Source organism: Myripristis murdjan, chromosome 19 (assembly GCF_902150065.1).
Source record: "Myripristis murdjan chromosome 19, fMyrMur1.1, whole genome shotgun sequence".
NCBI lineage: Eukaryota > Metazoa > Chordata > Actinopteri > Holocentriformes > Holocentridae > Myripristis > Myripristis murdjan.
This window is the reverse complement of record NC_043998.1, coordinates 10,871,577-10,894,574: the sequence shown is the minus strand read 5'-3', so window position 1 is coordinate 10,894,574 and position 22,998 is coordinate 10,871,577. Positions and strand designations below refer to the sequence as shown.

Sequence of the window (22,998 nt, the reverse complement as noted above, 5' to 3'; positions counted from 1 at the left end):
CAAAGTGTCCTGGGTGATTTGCATTGGCCACAACAATGTGTTACGACTTTTCAGTCTCAACAGAAACAAAGTTTAGACATTCTTCTGATCCTTTTTGATACATCACATTGCTAACATGAACAAAACAGTACGTCTGTAATCACAAATGTCCAAATTAAAATGGCTGTGCACTACGAGATAATGCGATTCGTCTGATCATCATAAATGACATAACCCTTTGACAATCGACTGTAACATTAAAGAAGAGCATTCCATCGCAAGAGCTGCAGATAGACGTTTTCCCTGACTTTCAACAGAAATGATACATTCCAAATAAAACAGCATACCAGTAGCATTCAAATGATCTACATAATGCAACATCCACATTCAAGATTCATTTGTAAGGTATGCATGTGCGTTCAAAAGGTTTAATGAGGTTTTGTGCACCTGGAGAAGTGCTGGCTTCACACTGAAACTGAGGCAACAATTTTTGATCAGCTCTTCAGGCATACCAAGTACTGCGTATGCCTTGTGGAAAATGATATGTCGTGCCACAGTTTTATGAAGCAAAACATACAGTATGTCATCACTATACACTGTTGTGGAAGCGTTCAAATTAACAATGAAACTGTTGACTGGGTTTTCTTACATGTGAGCACTAGTACCTTAAAATAAATTGACAATCAGCACAAAATATCAGAAAATTCTGTCAAAAAAAACATGTATCAGCCTTCAAAAACCCAAAGTCAAGCAGTCAGTATGTCCTGCAATGTATAAGCATATGGTTATTATAATTAATGATGACTTGAACCATTACAAAGCTCTCACATTACTGTTCATTTGAGTCATTGCTCTCATCTTAAATGTCTAAATTCTGAAAGTTTAGGAGTCTGGAAGATTTTCAGACAAAATGGCAGACATTTTTCTGATTGTAGAAACATACGGACAGTGGAATCAGGAGCCGATATGTTACGTCTGACCCTAAAGAGGTCCTCGGCATTTACACCTGCAAATAATTATTTGTTAATCCTAAAGCACTTCAATTTTTTTTTCTTCATGATCCGAGAAGTCATACTACATTTGCTTGTTGAAGAACTTAATGACAGTGAAACAGAACATCATTTGTTTGACAAATATTATTTCTTCAGACACTCAGTGGTACAGAAAATTCATTCCTTACAATGAGATACACAGTAGCAATACAAGTGAAGTAAATATAAAACAATTACAAAACTAAAAATTATTCCTATCATAAAACTAAAAATGGCAGCTACAACATCAAAAAAGTCTATTGGACCAGTAAGACGAGACCAAGTTGAGTTAAAACAAGACAAATGGCTCATGTCATTTAATACTGTCAATACATTTAGATCATGACCATCTAAATCAAAGACAATAAGTAGACTGCCTATTAATTCTGTGCATTTTCAAGATTAAAAATAGATCTGCATATTTACATATGTATGTGCACAGCATGTTTCCAGCATTAATGTAATATTGCATGTATATTGCATATGTGACCATGTGTAATTAATTTCTTCTTTTTTGCTTCATCTTATGACATTTTCATATCTCTTTTCATATGAGAATGGCAATCTGAGGGAAGACCTCGGACGTGTTTGGAAACAATAAAAGCTCAAATTTGCTCAGAGGAGAAATGAAAATGATGCTGCTTATTTCTTAAGTGTCCACTGACGTGTTTGTTACCCAGCTAAAGTCACATTCCAGGTATTTTTAGGTGAATAATAAACAGATTGTTTTTTCGACTTTTTTCTTTCTTTTTTTTTTTTTTTTTTTACTTTTTTGGTTATTTTTTAAACAACTGTATTTCCCTCACAAGGAAAAAAAAAAAACAATGGAAAAGTAAAAAACAAACAAACAAAAAAAAGTGACAAAGAAGCAAAACAGATATTTAGAGAAAACTAAACATCCTTTGTTAGAAATAATTTTGATGATATGACGGCTCAGTCCACCACTGAGGTTGGAATCGCATGTTTCAGCGTTTGAATACCGATAACAGCTGATCAATACGTGTTGCGATATGAACTGTGTGTTTTTTATGTAGGACGCACACATGCAAGCTCATTTCTCAAAGGTTAGTAAAGTATCAAGTGTTAGTAAAGTGCTTGTATTCGTGATAGCTAATACAGTATAACATTAAATATGTAGTCATCTGCATATGACTTTATAAGTACATTGACTGTACTTGTAAAAATTGTCTAAATTAGTGTGGCAAAGTTTTGAAGTGGCTATCTAACGTTTTAATTCTGTCCCGTCAAAAAGGGTCAAAGTGTTTTTCTTTTAACCTCGTTTGGACAGTTATTACATTTGGGATCATATTGCAATGCGAAAAATAAAACCTATTTTAATGTGTTCTACAATGCAATGAGATGCTTAACAGCTAAAATAGCTCTTATGGTACAGTACTTTATGTTTGTATGGTTTTGACATAAGTGATGTTGTTTTATATATATGTATATATATATATATATATAGAATTTTTTTTTTTATGTAACTTTTGACATCGCTTCACTGTGTTGCCTTAAACGATCAACACAAGGTGTGTGTTGAGCCCACACTGAGTGTGATACAAAATGAAGCACTGAATATTCTCAATACTGCCTGCTCTTTTTTCCCTAAAAGCTCGAGAGGAATACCAAAATGGTGTCTACGTTGTACATACATTAATATCCACATGTGACAAATAAAGTAGAAACCTATTTCACATCAATCTAATCTATAAATGTTTTTTTTTTTCATTCTTTGGCTAAATGAATTTAAGTGTTTTGTTTTCTGGTCATACCTCTGGACAGTGTGTGAGCTCGGGTTGGTTTGGTCCAGAAAGCACAAAAACGGATATTCATTTACACTCTTAGTTCTAGCTTTTTAAAACCTAACTGTGCACATGTTTTCATCATGTTTTTTTTTTTCTTTTTCAGCTTTAATAATACGCTATTTCATCGACTAACCGATCCAAATATATTTTTTTGTCACGTTTCTTATCATAATTCAAAATAACATGGTATCCTTAAAGCTAAAATTTTGTACCTGACCCCATCAGCTAGCCTGACGCATGCATCATAAACCATTAAATTCACAAGACAAGAGGTCATTCTCTCTACATTCAAGATCATTTTTATGTTATTGCTATTGTTTTTTTGTTTTCTTTTTTTGCGCTGTGTACAATCCTAATGGAGGCAGCGATGCGTTCGGTCCATAGCTAATCCAGTGCATCTTCCATCATCCAAACATTGAGGATCCTTTCTGCTACAAAATGGAGGGGATGGGGGAGCGGCAGCGACGCAGCGGCCCCGGGGCCTCATAGGTTTCAAAGGGGGGGCTAGTGATGGGAGCGAGCCTCAGTGACGAGCCGGCCATTCCTGATATGTTGTTTAGACTGCGAGACTTCTCGTAGCCAGTTGCTTTAAGGAGACGATGTTCACCATTGCCCGTTTTTTATTTGTATTATTTTTTGTTTAATTATTGAGGGTTATTGTTTTACATCATGTCCAAATAAAAACAAAATGAAATCATGGTTGAAATGTTTCCACATGTAATGACAAAAATTTCCATTTTGAGGTTGGTTGAGTGTTACATGAAGGTTACAGCGTATTGAAACATGAACATGAAGTTAATTATCAGATGAGATCCAAATAAAAAGGAGCACAGTAGTCATAAGAATCAATCGAGGATAAACAAAAAAGGAATTGCAAATGTTGTGAAATCATAAAATGTTAAAAGACATATAAAGGACAGACGAGGACAGACACAGAGACAAGACAAGACAGGACAAAACAAGAAAATGCGAGTTATGATTTATGTCATTCATTTTTGGTTCAAAACAGAAAAGCAAAAGATTCTTAGATATTAAGGATTTGAACACCTACACTGGGCCAGTTGAATAAAGCACCCGACATTTTTATCAGGGTGAAATTCAAATCTCTATGTCCAGGTGTTTTAGACAACCACTCGGCCAAAATCATACAATTTTCGACAAACATACAGCAGCAAAGAACACAATGCTGAAATATCACTGGCATGTGTTGACCAAATGAAGTTCAGAGGTGAGTGAGTCTGAATAAACATCACCAACGAAGCCGGGTTTTTTTATGATCTCGCTTTACGATTCAATAGCTGCCCACTAGGCTTCAGCTTTAGGGGTCCCTGACTACTTCACATGGCCAACACAAACATGGCCTCCCTGCCACATTCAGAGTCACTTCCTGTTCCCCGGTAATCACATCCTGTAATGGAGATCAAGTCACAGTTTGTGTACAGTGGGAAACGACACACGGTGAGACCGAGTGTTTCACTGACAAAAAGTCAGTCGGAAATTAAAAATGCATGGCGCTTGCGCTGCTGAGAGGGTGTATATGCCAACCAATTATCTTCACTTCAGCCTCTGTGTCCTTTCCCTCTGTATTTCTGGCATGTAACACAGGGCAAAGCATGCAGACGTTGGACTCCCCCTGCTGGGAGCAGCCAGAGAGAAGATAGTGCTGTGCTGACCAAGTGAAGTTGGATCAAGTGAAGTGGAAAGCACCATTGGTAGGTAGTAGCTGGCTGCCCTAACAATGGCTAACTGACCAATAATGAGTGGAGTTGTGCAGTTTTTTGCAATATTGGCTGAAATTTCTTGTTTTTTATGAACTGCAGTGCAAAAGGGTTATGCAAACACAGCCTGTGGTCCAAAATCACCAAGTCATAGTGTGTACTGATGCCAAACTCCAACCATCATTAGGCCCGCACTCACAAACAGACAACAAAGAACAACATCCATCGGTACAGTACAATGCCCTTTGTGCCTTCCTGCTGAAATGGAAAAATAAAAACTTTACCGTGGCAACACTGTGGTGCTCAGTGGCCAGCTCAGCCACTCTACATTAAGCATCACTCGAGTCCACCATAAATAAAAGTCCTCTTTTTTTTTTTATTCTGACTGGCTCGGGCACATTAGTCAGAAGGCAACGTGGTAAAATATTGATGATGCATTTTCATCGGGTTTCTTAGATGCTGCACACCACACAAACATTCCTAAAACACCGTCTGGCCAATCTGAGATGCCGTTCCTTGCTTTGGTTCAGTTTCAGCAGTGTTTTGTCCGAATCAGGCAAACCTGAATATTCCTGTTCTACAGAAACAACCTCATCTGCTCTTATCACACCACTAAAGCATCTTAAAACACAAAAATCCTGAAAGCAACAGACAACTATTATGAATCTTATGTAATCATAATCTTTCACTCGAACTGGATAATTCACTTCCCTAACTCCGTGTTAATTGGTGGTTTGCAACTGGTTTGAAACAAAATGGCAGTGAGCGATGTAGATGTAGTTGTGGTTTCACTGGAGCTTTGATGAGGCTGGTCATGTAACCTCATGTCATACTTCGGCTGTCTAGAGAAGTTCAGAAATACAAATTATTTGAAATCCACAGCAGTTTATAAAATGCAAGAGGAAGTAAGGCCTGAAGCATGAACTCATATATTGATCTTTGATCTTTGAACAGGATGATGCAAAGTAAAGTAGGCCTACATGCGGATAATGTCGATCATAAGGGCTCCTAAATTCACATGCAGGTGAGCGGTTTTTAAGCAGGAAAATTCAAAATATTGAGATTTGCGATGGACCAAAATATTAAGTAATTCAGAACTTAATTGTGTATCTGAGAGTTTTTAAATCAGATGATGAGATGCTGCAAGATGTACGGAATTAAAGTGAACAATTGCTATTTTCCAATTTATAATCCCTATCAAGGCTACTGAGGATTTGTTTTACTTCGGTGCTACATTTGATTATCGTCGGCAAACGCTCCTTGGATTTGAAGTTCGCATCAAACAAGGGAGTTCACAAAAACAGCGTCGGGCAACCTGTACATCAAGCTACAACAAAAACCTTTGATACTACCCAGAAACTCCTTTGGATCTTCTTTTTGGTGCTAAACAGAAATCGGCATGCAGCATGCAAAATGGAGAGAGGAAGAAATAAAAAGAGAAACAACACGTACAAACACTGCTCACGTGGAACCAAAAAAAAAAAGGTCTAATCGCACGATGATACAGTATATTTTTTAATCAAAGAGCTCCAAACAAAACTCAACTTTGATGCAGCCATGAAAAACAAAGATGATCTCGTCAACAGTGTTCAGTTCCCACTTACGAGTTGGTCCTGCCACTTTGAATAAACGTCCTCTTTCCTGGCACTTTGTAATGTAATCTGGGATCAAACTTTCTTGTAACACTTGTCAGGTGGAATATGAGGAAAAATATGGATGACATAAAAAGAGTTTGTCCCATCTATTGATTAGATTAAAGGTCAAACTGATGAGGTAATGCTGAAGAGGCAGTAACATGGTAACATGTTAACATAATAAGTAACTTTTTTTTTAGCCACTGCAGTCTGTCATCTTCTTCACAGTGGGCTCTATCTGCAACAGCATCAACATGAATATGTGCTTTCTATATCAGGGGGAAACACTATCACTGTATGTCCCCCTATCACTGTATGCAACTGTAACATAATTTCTGCCCAAAGTCATATTTAACTTTCACTATGGAGAGAGTGTGTACCTACCTACAGTCAGACTTTAGTTACACTTGCACTGCAGTGGCGGCCTGGGAATGGGATGGAAGAATGAGTGTTAATCACAGCAGGAGGGGGTTATGGCAGGAGGAGGAGGAGGAGGAGGGGGTGGACACAGGGAGAGAGTGTAAAAAAAGTGCAAATATTCTGCCCAGAATGTTTACCAAGAAAATAAACATCCTGAAATCAAATACGTGTGATCAATATATAGGACAGAATTTGAGACTTAACAGTCCTTGAATAACCTCTGGTACAGCATGTATGAAGAGGGCAAGGAACTACTTAACCACCTCTGACCATTATGAGGTCCATAAATGCTTCAAATTCAAGTGAGAATTGACAAAAAAAACATTACGAATTAATGGCTCTGCGCTTGGCTTAGCTAGCATTACAAAGTGCCGCAGCACAGGAATGGTTCAGATGCTGTTCCTGAGAGCATGAGGCATGGCCACATACTGTATCATATTCTTACATGAGATCAATTGCTTGTTAAAGATGGTATGAGCTCATGTTACCCATAATTAGATGTATTGATCTGTTCTTGACCATTACAGAAGCCGCAGCGTGCCCAGTACATGCCTCAGATGTCTTTTGGGGAAGCTATCCAACATGCTATTCTGTGTCATGTTAACCATATCTAGGTCATATACAGTAGGATGTGCATCGGCTATCGTGGTTTCAGTCAAAGCTGTTAAATATTTCATAGCATGTGCTATTGCTGTTCAAAAAAAAAAAAAAAAGGTAAAAATCTGGCCCAGGCTGAAATATTTGCAGCTGTTGGGATGGAGCAACATGATGTGAAACACAATGGTGTTGTTACACAAGTCAGAACATGAGCATGGAAATGCAGAAGACACACTTTTACAATCTGGAGGAAAATCACAGACCACTGACATACAAAGATGATGCTGACAAGTGTTATTACATGAAATGTAGTTTCCAACTACAAGAGAGGTTTTAGGTAACATCTGAGCAAACATTAGTTGAGCACAGTCTGTGGTTCTGTGCCTGCCGTCTCTCTAAATTACATAAATATATTCACCTCAACCACAAAAAAATGGCAGTGAGGCATTGTTTTGCATCAGCACACATAAAGAAGCAGTGGCCAGTAAGTGAAGTACATACTATAACCTTTCTGCTTCACAAAAATTATTTTGCCAAAAAGCTTAAATGTGCATTATAAATCTAATTTGAAAAGAAATCTTTTAATAAACAGGAGGGATGAGATGGAAAGCATCCATCTCATTTTTTTTTTTTTTTTTTTTTTTTTTTTACCTTAAAATTGTATTAAACTGCAACATATAAATTATCTTGGTTAAAAAGTGATACAAGCAATTAAAATAAGTAAGTCTTATTCTTGGTGTCAAAAAAGTGATTTTTTTTTCTATAAATAATAATAAAAAATCCTTATTATAGGTTCGGCTGCAACTGGTTGTGAAGAATTGGCCTTTTTGTCAGAAAATGAACTAAAAACGCCCTGATCCGGCAAGATTTGTGGTGTTTTCATGTCTGTTTCAGTGTTTAAAAGATTTGAATTTCTTTATAGTTCATTCCAATTTGTTGAAGAGGGATAGAAGGTGATGGTGAAACCCAAAGAAGAAAAAAAAGGTACACCGGGTAAATCAAAATGAAAGACACAACAAACACAGATACAACAAAATACATCGACACAGAACTCAAAGACATTAAGACACAGAAGCAACAGACGATAACAACACAGACAGCACCAAGACGACAGCAAAATAATCATCAGTCAGTCCTACACACATTCAAACAATAAAACACTCACTCACAGTCACACACACATATAAACAACACCACGTTGAGACCGCAAAAGGCGATCAACAAAAGATACAGAAGATACAGACACCGTGTCAGAAATACGGGACAAAAATGAACATGAACTCCCAAGAAATAAAATGAAGATCAAAATGATAGGCACGCACACGAATGTACATACAGTGAGGAAGTGAGAGGAGGAGAATGAAGACTGAGAGACAGAGCGGAAGGAGAGAGAGAGAGAGAGAGAGAGAGAGAGAGAGAGAGAGAGAGACAAGGGAAGAGAGGCAGCGCCTGACAAGAAGGAGCTTACTGAGGAAGGTCTAGAGCGGTGATTGGGAGTGGGCAATCAAAGGGGTGATTGACCGTTTGACCTTAGTGAGCCATGCATATTGCATTTGGTGCGGAGGAGGTCAAATGGCCAAGAATCAAAGAGAAGAAACTCAAAAGCTAACAAAGACTTCTTATGCATGTATCTACAAAAGAAACCACGACCGAAGCACACAACAAGTTTCAGAGAGCATGAGAATCCCTCTTTAAAAACAAGGAGAATTCGCTGGAGTTCATTCCCCAACAAGGACTTCTCTCACTCCGCTCCCGGATGTGGGTCTTCCCCGAAATCGCAGGCCATTTTAACACAGAATGTCATTCATGTGAGACTGAATGGCCATGTTGTTCTATTTTGGGGAGGCGCAGGACAGACGCATGCACATAACCTCACTGTCAAATGTTAAAGGATGAGGTTTCAGAGAGGGACCGAGCCAGATCCAACGTCTTTGGTATTAATTACTATAAGCACCAAATACAGTCCCACTCCGCAATGCACAAGCCTCAGTGTTTCATTCCAGAATAACTCAGGGATCACTACAGATGGTATAGAGCCGTTAAACACCTCTAAAAAAAAATCCCCAAATCCCGATTAAGTGGTGGAGCGTTCTGCCTCTATAATGTTGAGCGTCGCCCTCGTAACCCCCACGTCTCTTTTCTTCACTGGACTCCTGATTTGCTTTAAAGAGGGATTTTTGTGGCACTTAAGTTGCAGTTTATACAAAAGAACCATTGAAACCGAAGCAGAGTCAAGGACCTCTGAGTGAAGGGCTTGGACAGCTCAAGGCTTTCTTACCTTAGACCGCATGTGGCCGCTTTTCAATCAAATCTGTCATTGTGTCTGTCTGTCTATCTGGTCAGTTCAGTGTGTAAGTGTTTCAGTCACCAAGTGCAGCTTACGGTACAAAATGTTTTTTGACTTCTATCCAGGTCTCCACAGTACAAAAACATTGGGTCCTGACCTTTGTACTACACTAGGCACTGAAAGCACAGTTACATGGTCTAGGGAATAGTATCTCAGACCCATAACACGCTCACAACACAATATTTTGTAATCATAATCAGCACTGTAAAATGATGCATCGTGATTGTATTTCAGATTAGATTACACCGGCTTTGTCTACAAAGCTAGGAAAAACCATTGCATGGTTTTGGCTAACAATATTTTGGTCTTTTTTTTTTGGTTTGTTTTCAGGTTTGTTTTCAGCGTGGCATGTTTCAAGATGTACTATCCCTTGACCTTTATGGCTCCACTGACCCCAGTGACTTTGGACCTTGGGAAGATTCTGCAATCAGCATCACAAATGTCTCAAAATATCAAGGCAAGCCAATTGATTTAGATAAAACCCATGATATGTACATGTCGGTAGGCACATCTTTGAACTGAATCTCTAACCTTCTAGGTGTTACTCAATTCATGTCTGCACAGTTTGTCAGAGTAGGAGGTGTATTCTGTCTAATACTACATGTACATGTACAGATCATATCAGTTAAGGTAAAATGTAATGTGTTTTTTCAAGGGGAAAAGTTCTGTATAGTAGTGCGCCAGCTGACGTCTGCCAAGGTGGAGGCCAGTGGGGTAGGGAGTAACACGAAGAAGTAACACAGTAAATAAATCAAAATAAAATAAGCCACACACGACAATACAAACACAACACTCAGACGGCATTGGAAAGACAGGGACACAGTGTATAACATGTAAGAATGAATAAGCCCACATACAAACGCGTGATATGACACAACCTGAAGAGAGAGACAACAACAACACAGAGGCACATCAGACAACAAGGTGACCCACTGCAAACCGTTCACGCTTCTTCAGTGTTTATTGGTTATTAACACAGGACAGGACAACTGGTTACTCTCACGTCAGCTGCCGTCGCACTTGGACGTATAGCACATGTGCGCGCATAGCGGACGCACTCTTGCATTCATGACTGTATGCGTGAGGCCTGACCGCTCACCCACACTCACGCAAGCACACACACACGCACACACACAGACAGACATGCACACTCTAGCCACTCAGGATTAAATCACCAAGCAATTCCATTTTCTTCCCCCCCCAAAAGACCTTTTCTTTTACATCTTGGACATTTTGTATTAGTGTTAGATATGGCATGAATGATCAGTTAACTGCAAGATTCTCACTGATTTCACAAAATTGTTAGGACACAAAGTTATACAGGATATTGGGCTGAGGTTAGGTTTCGTTGAATGAAATACTTCTCGAATCAGATGAAGATCCTCACAGTGCAATTAAATACTCAACCATAACATTTGAATTTTAAGTACGACCCAACCTTAGCTCAACTTGTCATCAGTCTCCCAAGGTAATAATTCAAATTCACAACACACGTTCAGTCAGAGAGAAAACTCTTCAGGGGTGACACTTTGAACTCCATTGAACATGTAGACGCAACACAGTGGACACAGTGGTGTATATCTGTGATTTGAAGTCATGCATAGCGTGTGCGAGTGTGAGTACAGGTGTTACTTTGTCCGTGTTGAAGTGTGTACTGTATTGGTGTATTGTGCGTTCATTGTGCATCTGCAAGACATGCTTTGTCATGGAGAGCCTATTGAATTTTCCAGATGATTTCAGTCAAGACTTGACTAGGCTAGGGGCTCCATTTTGGCTCGGCTCCTTGTGTTTTACTTTTGTTTTATTGTTTTTAGTGTTACCTCTGTTGGCCTATGGTTTGATCCAGGAGGAGGTGGAGTTTGCATTGAGGTCCTGCTGTAACAGAGACCCTTCCATCTTATACCAATCCTCAGTCAGAGGGGAGTCTGGGCTGGGTGCCAGGGCTGCTGCCTCTAGTTTGTTGTCAACAGGGGGGTGTCAAAAGTTTGGGAGGAGTGTGAGGGAGTGTTTCAGTGCAGGTTGGTGGTGGTGGTAGTTGGATTGCAATAGTAGATAAATGAATCAAGGTGCCAGGTTTTTCAGAATGACACACAGGGAGTAAATAGGGGGGGCCAAGGTGCACAACAAAGGAAAAGAGAAGGAAGAAATGAGGAGATGGATTCAAAGATGGGGCGAAGGAGAAAGGAAGCGGGGAGGGAAAATGTGGGGTAGGTTGGGGTGGAAAAGGCATCACAAGGGGGAAGGATGCAAGCCAAAAATCGAGAGGGAGAAGTTGGGAGGCAGGAGAGAGAGAGAGAGGGAGAGAGAGAGACAGAGAGAGAGAGGGAGGGAGAAAAAGAAAACAGAAGTGACGAGAGGTAAATTAATGCATGGTCAACTGTCTGAGTCCAGAAGACAGAGAAAGACAGAGATCATTTATGAGCACGAATGAATGTGAGGCTATGGGACAGAAAAAAGACAAAGACAGCATGGAGAGATGGAAGACAGGAAGACCGAGGCAGTGAGAAGAGACAGAAAAAGTCGAGAGGTAGAGGGACAGAAAATCTTTGATTGAAGAAATAAAATATGACACCAAGCAGTGATGGAGACACAGACAACATGATCGTGAAGAGGTGGAAACAAATAGAGCAGAGCAGAAGAGCTAAGTGTATGTGTGTTTTATGTGTGGGTCTGTGTGTATCTGTTTACATTTCACTGCTAGCTGTGGCTGGAGCCTTCGGTCTTATAAATGCAGGTTGTAGCTCCCAAAACTAATTTCTTATATGTATGCTCTCTCTTCCAACCTATACATTCCCAGATGTATGCATAATCAAATGTGTACTCATCTGCCCTGGCTGCAACTGCCCACATGGCATACTAGATATATATATATGTACAGAAGATCAGTGTACTGTAGGCCTTTGTGCCTGGCATCTTACTGTGTGGATGTGTTTATGTAAGGTGTACATGTTTATGTATCCGTCCCCTGGCGTGAAACATACCTTTCCGCACATTCCCATCTGTGGCGCGGAATTCCCTGGTGTTGAGCAGGAAGCAGGCGCGGTCCTGCTGGTAGCGTTCCCGGGTAACGCCGGCGCCCCCTCGCCCAACAGGGCTCCTCTCGTCTGGGCTCAGCACCTGGTCAATGGTGGGGCAGTCCTCGTTAGCCAAGGCCGCTGAGGCTGCATCACCGTTCTGCTTGGAATCTGCGAGGGAGACACACGGGGAAAGACACATGGAGGGTGCAGGTGGATCAGCAAACAACGGTGAGGCGCACCGCGTGTGTCTTCTTCCACAAACACCTGCAAATCACCTGATTTGACTTAGCATGTGTGAAAAAATAAAGTACATAATCATACTGTAGGATGCTATTTTGATGCCTGTTAATATAAAAACCTAAAGCCCAGCAGGATGATTATAGAAATATTATTGGGACACCACAGCAGATTAAAATACTATGAAGTATCATAAGGGCACAATAAATCCAGTAATGACTGGCACTGTAAATGTCTATAGCAAAATATATTATATTAAAAGCTTTTTAACTTATCTCCCTCTTGAGTGCTTCAGGTTTCTTCTCCAATTCTGCTCTATTGTGTTTTTTGTTAGGTACTGACCAAATAGTATCTTGCTAATCATCGTAAATTAGTCAATAGTTTACAAGCCAGAGTCAAAGTTTTGGTAAGAAATTTCTGTGTTCCTGATGTCACAGAAATATTTTGTGAACAATACATAGATATTTTAAAGACAAAGGGTGCATCAGAAAGGTATAACATCGGAAAAACAGCATAGTAAAAATACACACTTTCATTATGTAACATCGCTGAAAAAACTGTTACAATGATGATGGCATGATCTTTGCCGAGGTCTCTACCCAACAAACATATTTTCTTAAATCTGGAAAATACAGTATTTAGGCCGGGGCATCGCTGTGGCACCATAATCCTTCATTTACAACGTTTTGCCACACATTTCACCTTTATCGAAAAATTGATGCTCTTGCAACTTGGATAATGCACTGGACGATAATGGGAATTCAATAATATTTCGATTAATGGCTCCGCCTTAGCACAGAGTGATGAGAGAGGTCGCTGGAGGTCTAGGTCTGTATGGGAGCCTATGCACACAATCTACTGACACAACCTATGAGAAAGCTTTTTAGCATGTAGGAGAAAGCCAGACAGAGATATAATGAATGCACTGGCCAGACCACTAATTACTGGCTCACTGATGACTTAAGGTGGCGAGGTAATGTGTTAAATGTGCATCATTGTTGTATGTAAAGCTTCTTGCTATGGCTTCGAAATTAGAAGCAAAGCGGCAAATCATCTCTGTGATTTCACTGGTAATGCCAGAGAGGAAATGTGTGAAGTCAACCCAAACTGAGAGGCATTAGGTTGTTTTAACAGATAATTGAGTTCATTTTCCTTCCATAGTGTTTGTTCCCCACTGACAGATGGGTGCCTTAAGGCAACTGTGGACCCACCAGTTGATCATAAATTACACATGAATTCTGATGGGCCAGTGATTTCTCCAGGGTAGATCCAGAATCAACTATGCATCGCTTCTTGGCAGTACTACCAGTGCCACTTCTGTCTCGTGAGACTTTGGCACTCTAAACCTCCACCTGACCCCTCACATCTTTATGGTTATGCCTAAGAACGGTCATGAATAATGTGTTGTTTTCCCTATAATCATGCACAGCCACTTTACCCACCTTTCTCTTATTGGATGAGCTGTGTACAGCATGACTTTGACATTTGCCTCTCCAAAAATAAAAGAATTTGACTATGCAATTTGTGTTCACTGCCCTTGAGGAGAGAATTTGTGCAGACAGATGCTCTGAAAAACATACTGAGTAAACAAACTTATTCAGGGTCACATATGTTGGTTGTCTTTTGGCTGTCATTAGAGCTTGCTATTTGTCTGTCAAGCAGAGAGACCTGAGATGAAAACTGAAATATCTCACCTCTGTTTATCTCTATGATTTCTTCTTGGGCGAGGGGACAGTCACCCCCTATGCCTCCGGACCCCATCACCCCACCTAGGACATTTCCCAGGATCCTTTGGGGTGACGCAGTAGCCATTGCCAGGGCATCCGGCTTGCAGTAGTTTGGAGATCCTGGTTGAGGTGCTCGTGGGATGTGTTTGTTCTTCTTCTTGGGCAGCTTTTGTTTGGCCATAGCCAGAGAGTAGTACATGCCGAAGTTGTTGACAATAACAGGTACAGGCATAGCAATGGTCAGCACACCAGCCAAGGCACACAGCGCACCCACCAACATCCCCGACCATGTCTCCGGGTACATATCTCCGTAGCCCAGTGTGGTCATAGTTACCACAGCCCACCAGAATCCAATGGGGATGTTCTTGAAGTTGGTGTGGGCGCTGGCTGTAGGGTCATCTGGGTCGGCGCCAATCCTCTCAGCATAGTAGATCATAGTGGCAAAGATGAGGACACCAAGGGCTAAGAAGATGATGAGCAGGAGGAATTCATTGGTGCTGGCACGAAGGGTGTGGCCCAGGACACGCAGACCCACAAAGTGGCGGGTCAGTTTGAAGATTCGGAGGATGCGGACAAATCGGACGACACGGAGGAACCCCAGGACATCCTTGGCAGCTTTGGAGGAAAGACCGCTCAAGCCCACTTCAAGATAGAAGGGTAGGATGGCCACAAAGTCGATGATGTTGAGGGTGCTTTTGAAAAATTCAGCCTTGTCCGGGCAAAAGGTGACACGCAGCAGGACCTCAATGGTGAACCAAATGACGCACATGCCCTCCACATACGTCAACCAGCTGTCAGTCACCACCTCGTATACAATCTCCTCACGGGTCCCGTTGCCCACCGCGACGATCTCTGTCTTGTTGGTGATGGTGTTGAAGGCCTCATGCGTCTCCATGCAGAAAGTGGAGATGGAAATGAGGATGAAGAGTAGGGAGCCAAATGCCACATACTAGAAGGAAGAGAACCAGCAAACAGAGAGAGGATGGAAAGAGAAGGGTAACAGAGAAAGAGAAAGCGAGGGGAGGAGATAGAGTCAGCTACAAATGTTAAAAATTCAGGCAAAGAAGCATAAGCATAAAGAGTAAGTACAGAATTGATGGCACTCTCTAACCTCATACTAACACCAGAGATAAAGAGCTGGTGTATGCTCAACAATATGTTAACCCAGCAGGTCACTGTGGGTCATTTCTCAGTGGCATGAGATAATAACCCTGCAGTCTGTGAGGCCTTACTACATGTGTAAGTGCTATAAATGTTGACCTCCAGGCTAAAACACTGAGTAAGAGCCTAAGAGCCTAGCCTATGTGCTGCAGTATGGAAAATTACTTCTCATTTTACAAGAGCAGGTGTAACACACCAAGGAGAATAAAAAGAAAGGAAAAGAAAAGAAAATCAAAGACATGAATGTAAACTTGCAAAGCAAAGATGGAGGGATCCCTGGTAGAATGAAACAACGGACTACATTCCCACTGAGCAATAGTGTTTTAGCGTAGGCATCTATGGCCATTTAGACATCTTTTAAACGTAAAATTCTTCAGTGGGTTACTGGTCATACTCTGCTGGACAAAAAAAAAAACAAGAAAGTCCCAGGGCAGGATTAAGGAACAGAATGGAAAAGAAAACAGTGTGAAAGATAAGACAAATGAATAATTGATAAGAGTGTATCCGATAATGCAGTGAATGAGAAATCAGGATGTTGCATGTCCTCATACCTCACAGCTCACGGTGCGCTCAATAGCATGTCCGAAGTGTCAAAACATGAGTTTGTTGCCATTGTTAAGCTGGCATCCAGCAGAATAAACTCTAAATTGTGCGCACTACCTATAAATGTTTTTTCTAATGCCCAAAATGCTTCAAGGCTTTATGCTTGAAAGGAAGATGATTTGGCTTGATCCATAAGTGTTAAGATACCTATCCGCCTTATTGACATTTTCACACAGATGCAAGTAACTTCTGAGTTACTCTCTATTTGCATTGTTGGGACTAAACCCACATATGTCTTATAGCTTGACCTGAGGAAATCACTGTGTACATTATTTTGATACTAAATTAAATCACCCAGTAACTGAGATGGTTAAAATGCATTTGATGAAATTTCATTGTAAAATATATGGCAAGAAAGGGATGGGTAATATTAAAAGCAATCAAATCAAAGTGTTACTACTAACATTTTGGATGCTGCGTGCATCGCTTTCTACCCCTTGAGAGTATTATATTGTTGCCCTGTCTACTAGTGGCATCCTTTCTATACTATGATATCTGGCAGCACTAAGCTTGCTCCTTCACTTCCAAAACTTTCTCCTCAGGGTAAATTTCTTGGACACAAAGCAAAAAAAACAAGCTTAGTAATAACAGTGTCTTGACACGGAAATCTCTGCTGTTTTCTCATTGAGATGGGTGACTCAGTTTAAAAGGAATAGACATTTCTTCGTCCTCTTGATTGTTCATATTTGAGGCGTGCTTGCTTTTTCGTCAGTCACCTGGGCGTTTGGTTTGCCTAGCGTTTGCCATGTGTGCAGTCTGCAAGCTTACTGTCTGTATGTACCCAAGCTCATTATGCTAGCCCATTCAATTGTCCCTGAATCAATTACAGTAGCGTGATAACACCAGTGTGTGTGTGGCTGTTGCACAGTCTTTTTCCTATTGCAGTCCATTCCTACATGCCCTGCAGTGTATTTATAGATGCAGTATACTTTGTGCTTTATCAAATAAATAATAAAACACAGACATGGCCAGAGGAGCAAAAGAGAGAGGTAATTCATACTTGAGTGGAGCCCATATATATAAGGAGCCTGAGTGCCCTCAGTGTATTGTGCGTGTCACTGTGTATTTTCAATGTTATGCACTTATGTAATATCAAGAGCAACATACAAGAGGAAGCCTTAGAACTCAGCAAAAAACAGAAGGAACCAGTGTCTGTGATTTTTCTTGCAAGATCTCGGTTCTCTCTCCAATCTCAGCTTTGCTCTTAATTCAGAATTGGATGAAAGACGACACATACTTCTCCACAAGTCTTGATGACAGAAAAAGATTAAAGATTGTATTCATAATGGGCATTACTGACAAGCATTTAGCCAAAGACGTGACCTTCTAAGAAAACCATAAGTGTCACCCATACTGGACTGGAATGGGGCAGCTGTAATCCTGGATTACTGTATGTAGTTAATTTAGCAGAATTTTAAGGCCAGTGTTTTTGAGTTATGCTATTTTTTTTTTTTTTTTTAATGAAAGCGCTTCGCCAAACTTGTGTAAGAGCTCAGTGGAGTAACATGGAGCGCCAATTCCAGTAAATCAGGACATTGCAATGATAGTATTTTTGGAGGAGTAACTCTTTGTACCCCGAATTGTTTGCAGATTAGTATCTGTCATGTTTGTTCCAGGTTTTCTGTATTCTGCTGGGTCTCAGTACCCATCCCCCATCACAACTCTCTCTAGCCTTTTTTTCTCTCCTTTTCCCCTTTCTCTCCCCCTCTTTTCCTCCCTTTGCCTTTCCATCTTTCTTTCCCTACCTCTTTTCTCCTCTGCCATGTTTCTCGCTAGTCGGTGTCTGACCTACTTTCTCAGATTGCTGCAGTGCTCTCCCCCTCTGTATCGTGAAAACACATACACACACACTGAGGTTCTCAATCACCCTCCCACCCCTTCTCCCGTACCAGCCCCCCCTGTCCCAGGGAAGCAGGATAGTACCAGCGGGACCTGCTCAGGACGCTCCCTCATTGGCTGAGCACCAGAAACCCTTTACATGTACAAATCTGGGCAAGGAGGAGAGTTTTGCCCTCGAGTGTTGCACTCTTATTCCTGATCTTAATGTTGCTGATATTCCTGACGATGACATTAATGATGTAAATAATATGGCAGTGGTGGTCAGAGTAAGGAAGCAGTGAAGACTGAAATGTTGAGGATGGTTAAAAGTGCAGCGTTTGTCTTTGAGGTGAGGAAGTGAAGTTTTCATGCTACACTACTTTAAGATCTAGCGTTACACACAAGCATACGAACATCTGCTCGCAAAAACAAAATAATGGGATCTAGGCTGCACAGGTGGAGACACACGAGGGGGCAGACAGGTGGGACGGTAAGGAGGGAGCCAAGCCAAATGTGGAACCAAGTGTAAAGAGGGACACAAGAAAATGTCAGAGAGGTCCAGGAGAAAGGATACAACATGATAAAACCAGGAAGGAGGAAAATGGACTAAAATGAGCTGAGGAAACTAGACAGGATAATCCAAACATTTAACAGGCCTATTCTTTTAGCGAGACAGAGGATCTCAGACAAAGACAGCAGCAGAGGCTTCGTCCGGAGCTGGGCCGTGCTAAGCTATGCTACCTCATCAGTCTGATGATCCCAAAGTGGCCTGACTGTGTCAAGTGATGGGGACAGTCAAAAAGATGAGGAAGAGGAGAGAAGGGACTAAGAATGATGGTGAGAGGAAGAGAGAGGCCAAAGTTTTCAGAAGATTTAAGGGTAATGCGAACTGACAGGCCATGGCGGTAAAAACAACTGCTGTCACCCGGCTTAGAGACAGAGTTCTTGAGTCTTTTTCCCCACAGTGGCCAGTCTATCTAAATGCATGTATGTTAAATCTTCAGGCGTATATCAAAATGGAGACATGCAAGCTAAAGCTGCATTAGGCGGGATTTACATGTCACACCTGTCCAATCAGGCCCAATTGTGAGGCGGGGTGTCAACAGAGAAGAACTTTCAGGTCATAGTGGAGGTCCTGCCTCTGTTTAATATTGAGATAATTTTTTTTTTTTTTTTTTTTTGGATGTGGAAAATATTATATTATAGCAGCATGTTTTAAGCTTGAGCTGGGCTCTATGTAGCTGCTGGACGGACTCAAACCAGTACCAAGGACAGCTACCGTGCACACTGCATAACAATCACCAGTCTGTGTGTGAAGTGTGTGTTTTGTTTGGTGTTGTTTCCTCCCTGTCATTGTATTTTCTGTTCTCTTCCCACTGACTTCAATATTGTTGGCACCGGTGCAATTTGGAAATCTTTCATTATAATGTAATGGCCTCTCCTTCTTTTATATGTTCCTTGTTGCTGGCTAATTAACAAAGCTGATAGCTCGGTGTTTGTTCTGGTGAAACGCTGCACAAGCTGCAACTGCAACTGCAACTGCAACTGCATGTGAGTGGTGACAAGGTCCAAAGGGACGAGGGGGAAAGACAAGACAGTTTCCTGTGTCACAGAAACCTAATTTTCAAACAATTGTAGCTCATCAGACGATTCACTTTTACTTATAACATTACTGAACTGACCTACACTTCGCCCACGGCAATCTTCATGTGTAGATTTGTCCTGATTGCCTAAATGAAATTCAAGAGTTGGTCACTGACTGGAATCTTCTCTGCACACTGGAAGAGATGAATTGCAAGCAAAAGACAAACTTGGCCCTGCACGGCTGAAACTCCACCAGCCAATGAGAGGTGACATCAAATTCAAACAGTTTAAGGTGAACTACACAAAACTGCTATCCCCGGTGCCTACGTAATCTATAGGTGAGTTAGGCTGATGATGAAAATCATGCAGACTCAACCATCAAATTGCAAGCTTGATTCCATGTTTTTTCATCAGTTGAGTCTAAATGGACCTCACTTCAGTGGACCCTCAACATTTTTGCACTGTGCACCTTTAATATTTGGGGCTTTGACCTATAGGATTTATCTAAACACACTAACTATAAATGTTGGTGTACAACAGAGCAGCGCTTTGGGGTATTTCAGAAGTGTATACTCTACCTCATTAAAGTTTGGACTGGCAAAATATTACATGACCTGTGACTACTTAAGAGAGCCGTGTGTGTGTGTTTGTGTAGAGTGTGTGTTACTCAAAACAGCTGAGGGCAAAAAGCGTGTGAAGGAGAACAGCTGAGATGGCCTGTGCTCTTCACCACGATGTGTTGAGTAATTGGATTAAACAGTAATTCAAGTAGGGCAGAGCGCAATGGATAAAACTGTAAATATGAACCCCAAATCAATATGGATCCATCCATCACAAGAGTTGGTCCTTTTTAAATATACAGTAGCGTGTCAAGCAGAGATCTATTGTGTGCGAGGAGTGAGATCCTGAAGCACTCCCATGGCTTGACCATTAATGTAATGTACCTCACGCTATTCATCAAGCTTTCACATACACAGCACACAGGTGCAGATGTTTGTGTGTGTGTGTGTGTGTGTGCTTATGCATGTGTTCACTTGGGCATGTGTTAGAATAAGTACCCGGGCGCACGTGTGTGTGTGGACATGACTCACAACGGGAGCTAGATAAACAGCCTATGGGCACGGGAGGTGTGTGCGCACTTGCCGATCACAGATAGTAAGTGGTAGCTACATGAGCACTGCATTGAGGCGATGGTGAAGGATCGCCAAAGAGAGGAGAGACACAGAGAGAGAGGTGGAGGATGATGATAAAAGGAGGAGTAGCACTCTGTCACTTCACACTTATTTATCTCCCGAGGGCACTCTGTCTCTGTTGTCTCCCACCATTCCTCCCTTTACTGCATCGTGAAGACACAGGCCAATGCGCGACTCATCTGGCGAAAATGTGTGCACATATCTGTCCATTTCTTGCCTGAAAAGCCATGCCTTATGAATTTACCTTTCAGAAGCACACCGTGATATTAGTGTCAAGCCTAATGTATGGAATTCACCATGACAAAGCCACTATACCGAATACCTGTGCCACAATGACCTTCAAGGCGCAATAGAGTCCTCCTAGCTCTCTGGGCTCTGAAATTAGATTTGGAAAGATCATCAACATAAATTTTAAAGAGAGGGAGTCAGAGGGAGAGAGAGGCAAAAGAGATAGGGCCTTTGAGAGAGAGAGAGGAACTGTGAAGGGAAGTTGATGATAGAGAGCGTTGATTGTGTTTGGATGGATGAATGAATTAAAGAGAGCGAAGGAAGGAATGGCTCGGATGGAGGGAAAGGAGATGAAAAGATGAGCAGAGGAGGGAAGACAGTGATTTGAGTCACACCAATCAAAGGCAGAGACAGAGGGAGAGTAAGGCAATATAGACAGAGAGAACAAGGAAAGAGAGGAAAGATAAAAGGGGGAGCGCGTGAATATAAGTGATATAACCAACCAGAGATTGTCAGAGCTGATATTAGCCCTACAGGCATTTTTGCATGCACGGCGGTGTGCTGCGCTCTTCCTTAACGGGACCCTAGTGGCGCTGTGTTTACTGCGGCACCATCCAGAAGAGCTTTATCATTACAGTATTACCACAGCCCTGCCTGGCTCTCTGTCACCATGACAACCACTGCGTTAGCCTCTGCTTTCAGGCACCAAGGACAGGGCTATGCCAAATACTGCTCCTAGAGCTGCCGTACATGGCTGAATATAGAGGAGGAGGGCCCCGCCAAATTGTGATCTTTTGGACTGGCTGCTAATTGTTCAATGAAAACTTAAAAATAGCCATTTTTAAGGTCAAGGGTGAGTGACCTTGAGGAAGATAGGGAGAGAAATACAGGGCTATGCTCATTATTAATATTGCTCTCGGTCCATGAACACTGGCCATGATGTTTGATCAGCATTAGTGCGATGAACAGAGAACAGTAAGATGGAGTATGTGGAATCTTTCCCTGAGGGCAAAGCAAATGGGCGACCACTACTGCCGAGTCAGCAATGATAAGGAGACATTGAAGGATGATCTGAAATCTGCACATGAATGAGGCATGAAAAATGAACGTTTAAACGATGTGGAATGCAGAACGTTCTCCTGAAGGGCGACTCAACCACAGGTTTAGAGGGGGAGCGGGTGATTAATCTATTATCTTAGGTGAATGACTGCGCCCATCACTCAAGGACTAAGAAAGTAGCCACTTTGCTTCCAGTGTGAGTATAACCTTAAGTGAGTCACACGAACGGCCCTCACTGCTACCATCACCATCATCATCATCATCATCATCATCATCATCATCGTCGATGTCATTATCACTGACACATTCAAAGAGACACTGCAGACTAATGTTTCAAATGACAATTTACCGACTTTAGGCTTGAGATTACACACACAAAAAAAACTAAAACTAACAGTAAAGTTCTTGAACAAGAGGAAGTGAACGACTAAAATGTCAGAGGAGAGAGAGTTCCCTTTAGGGACATTGCGTGTGAAATGGACAAGCAGTAAAACTGAGCTGGAAGGCCGAGACAGAGGGAGAAACAGAGAGAGGAGGTCTTTCCTTTTTCTTTATGTGTCACATTATGAATTATTACAATAGCTTTTAGCGGCTATGACCTCTCAACCTCAAGGTTTCTGAATGTGAGCGCAGGTTATGCTGGCATGGCTCATGAAATGTGACAAAAATATTAACGACACAGTATTCATTGTCTTCAGTCCAATAGTTTGCATTAGATCCATTGTACATAGAAAAAAAACACATGTAAAATAACTGATTACAGTTTGATTACATGCTTGTGACAACCTAGGCATCTTCCCCTCCATACTGCAGCTTTAAGCAATCAAAGGAGACACTTTG

General features: G+C 41.3%; 1 protein-coding gene across 1 annotated transcript in view; it reads right to left on the bottom strand.

Moving 5' to 3' along the window:
• Nucleotides 1–2,725: 2,725 nt before the first annotated feature.
• The window catches only part of LOC115377741 (potassium voltage-gated channel subfamily C member 1-like), a 38,870-nt gene continuing 18,597 nt past the window's right edge, over nucleotides 2,726–22,998 (bottom strand). Inside the window, exons 3-6 of the mRNA XM_030077722.1 lie at nucleotides 14,480–15,461; nucleotides 12,513–12,716; nucleotides 10,389–10,409; nucleotides 2,726–3,401 (exon numbers count right to left, since the gene is read on the bottom strand). Of these exons, the coding sequence (XP_029933582.1) occupies nucleotides 3,247–3,401; nucleotides 10,389–10,409; nucleotides 12,513–12,716; nucleotides 14,480–15,461 (1,362 nt within the window). The 3' untranslated portion in view covers nucleotides 2,726–3,246. The remainder of the gene's footprint in view (nucleotides 3,402–10,388; nucleotides 10,410–12,512; nucleotides 12,717–14,479; nucleotides 15,462–22,998) is intronic.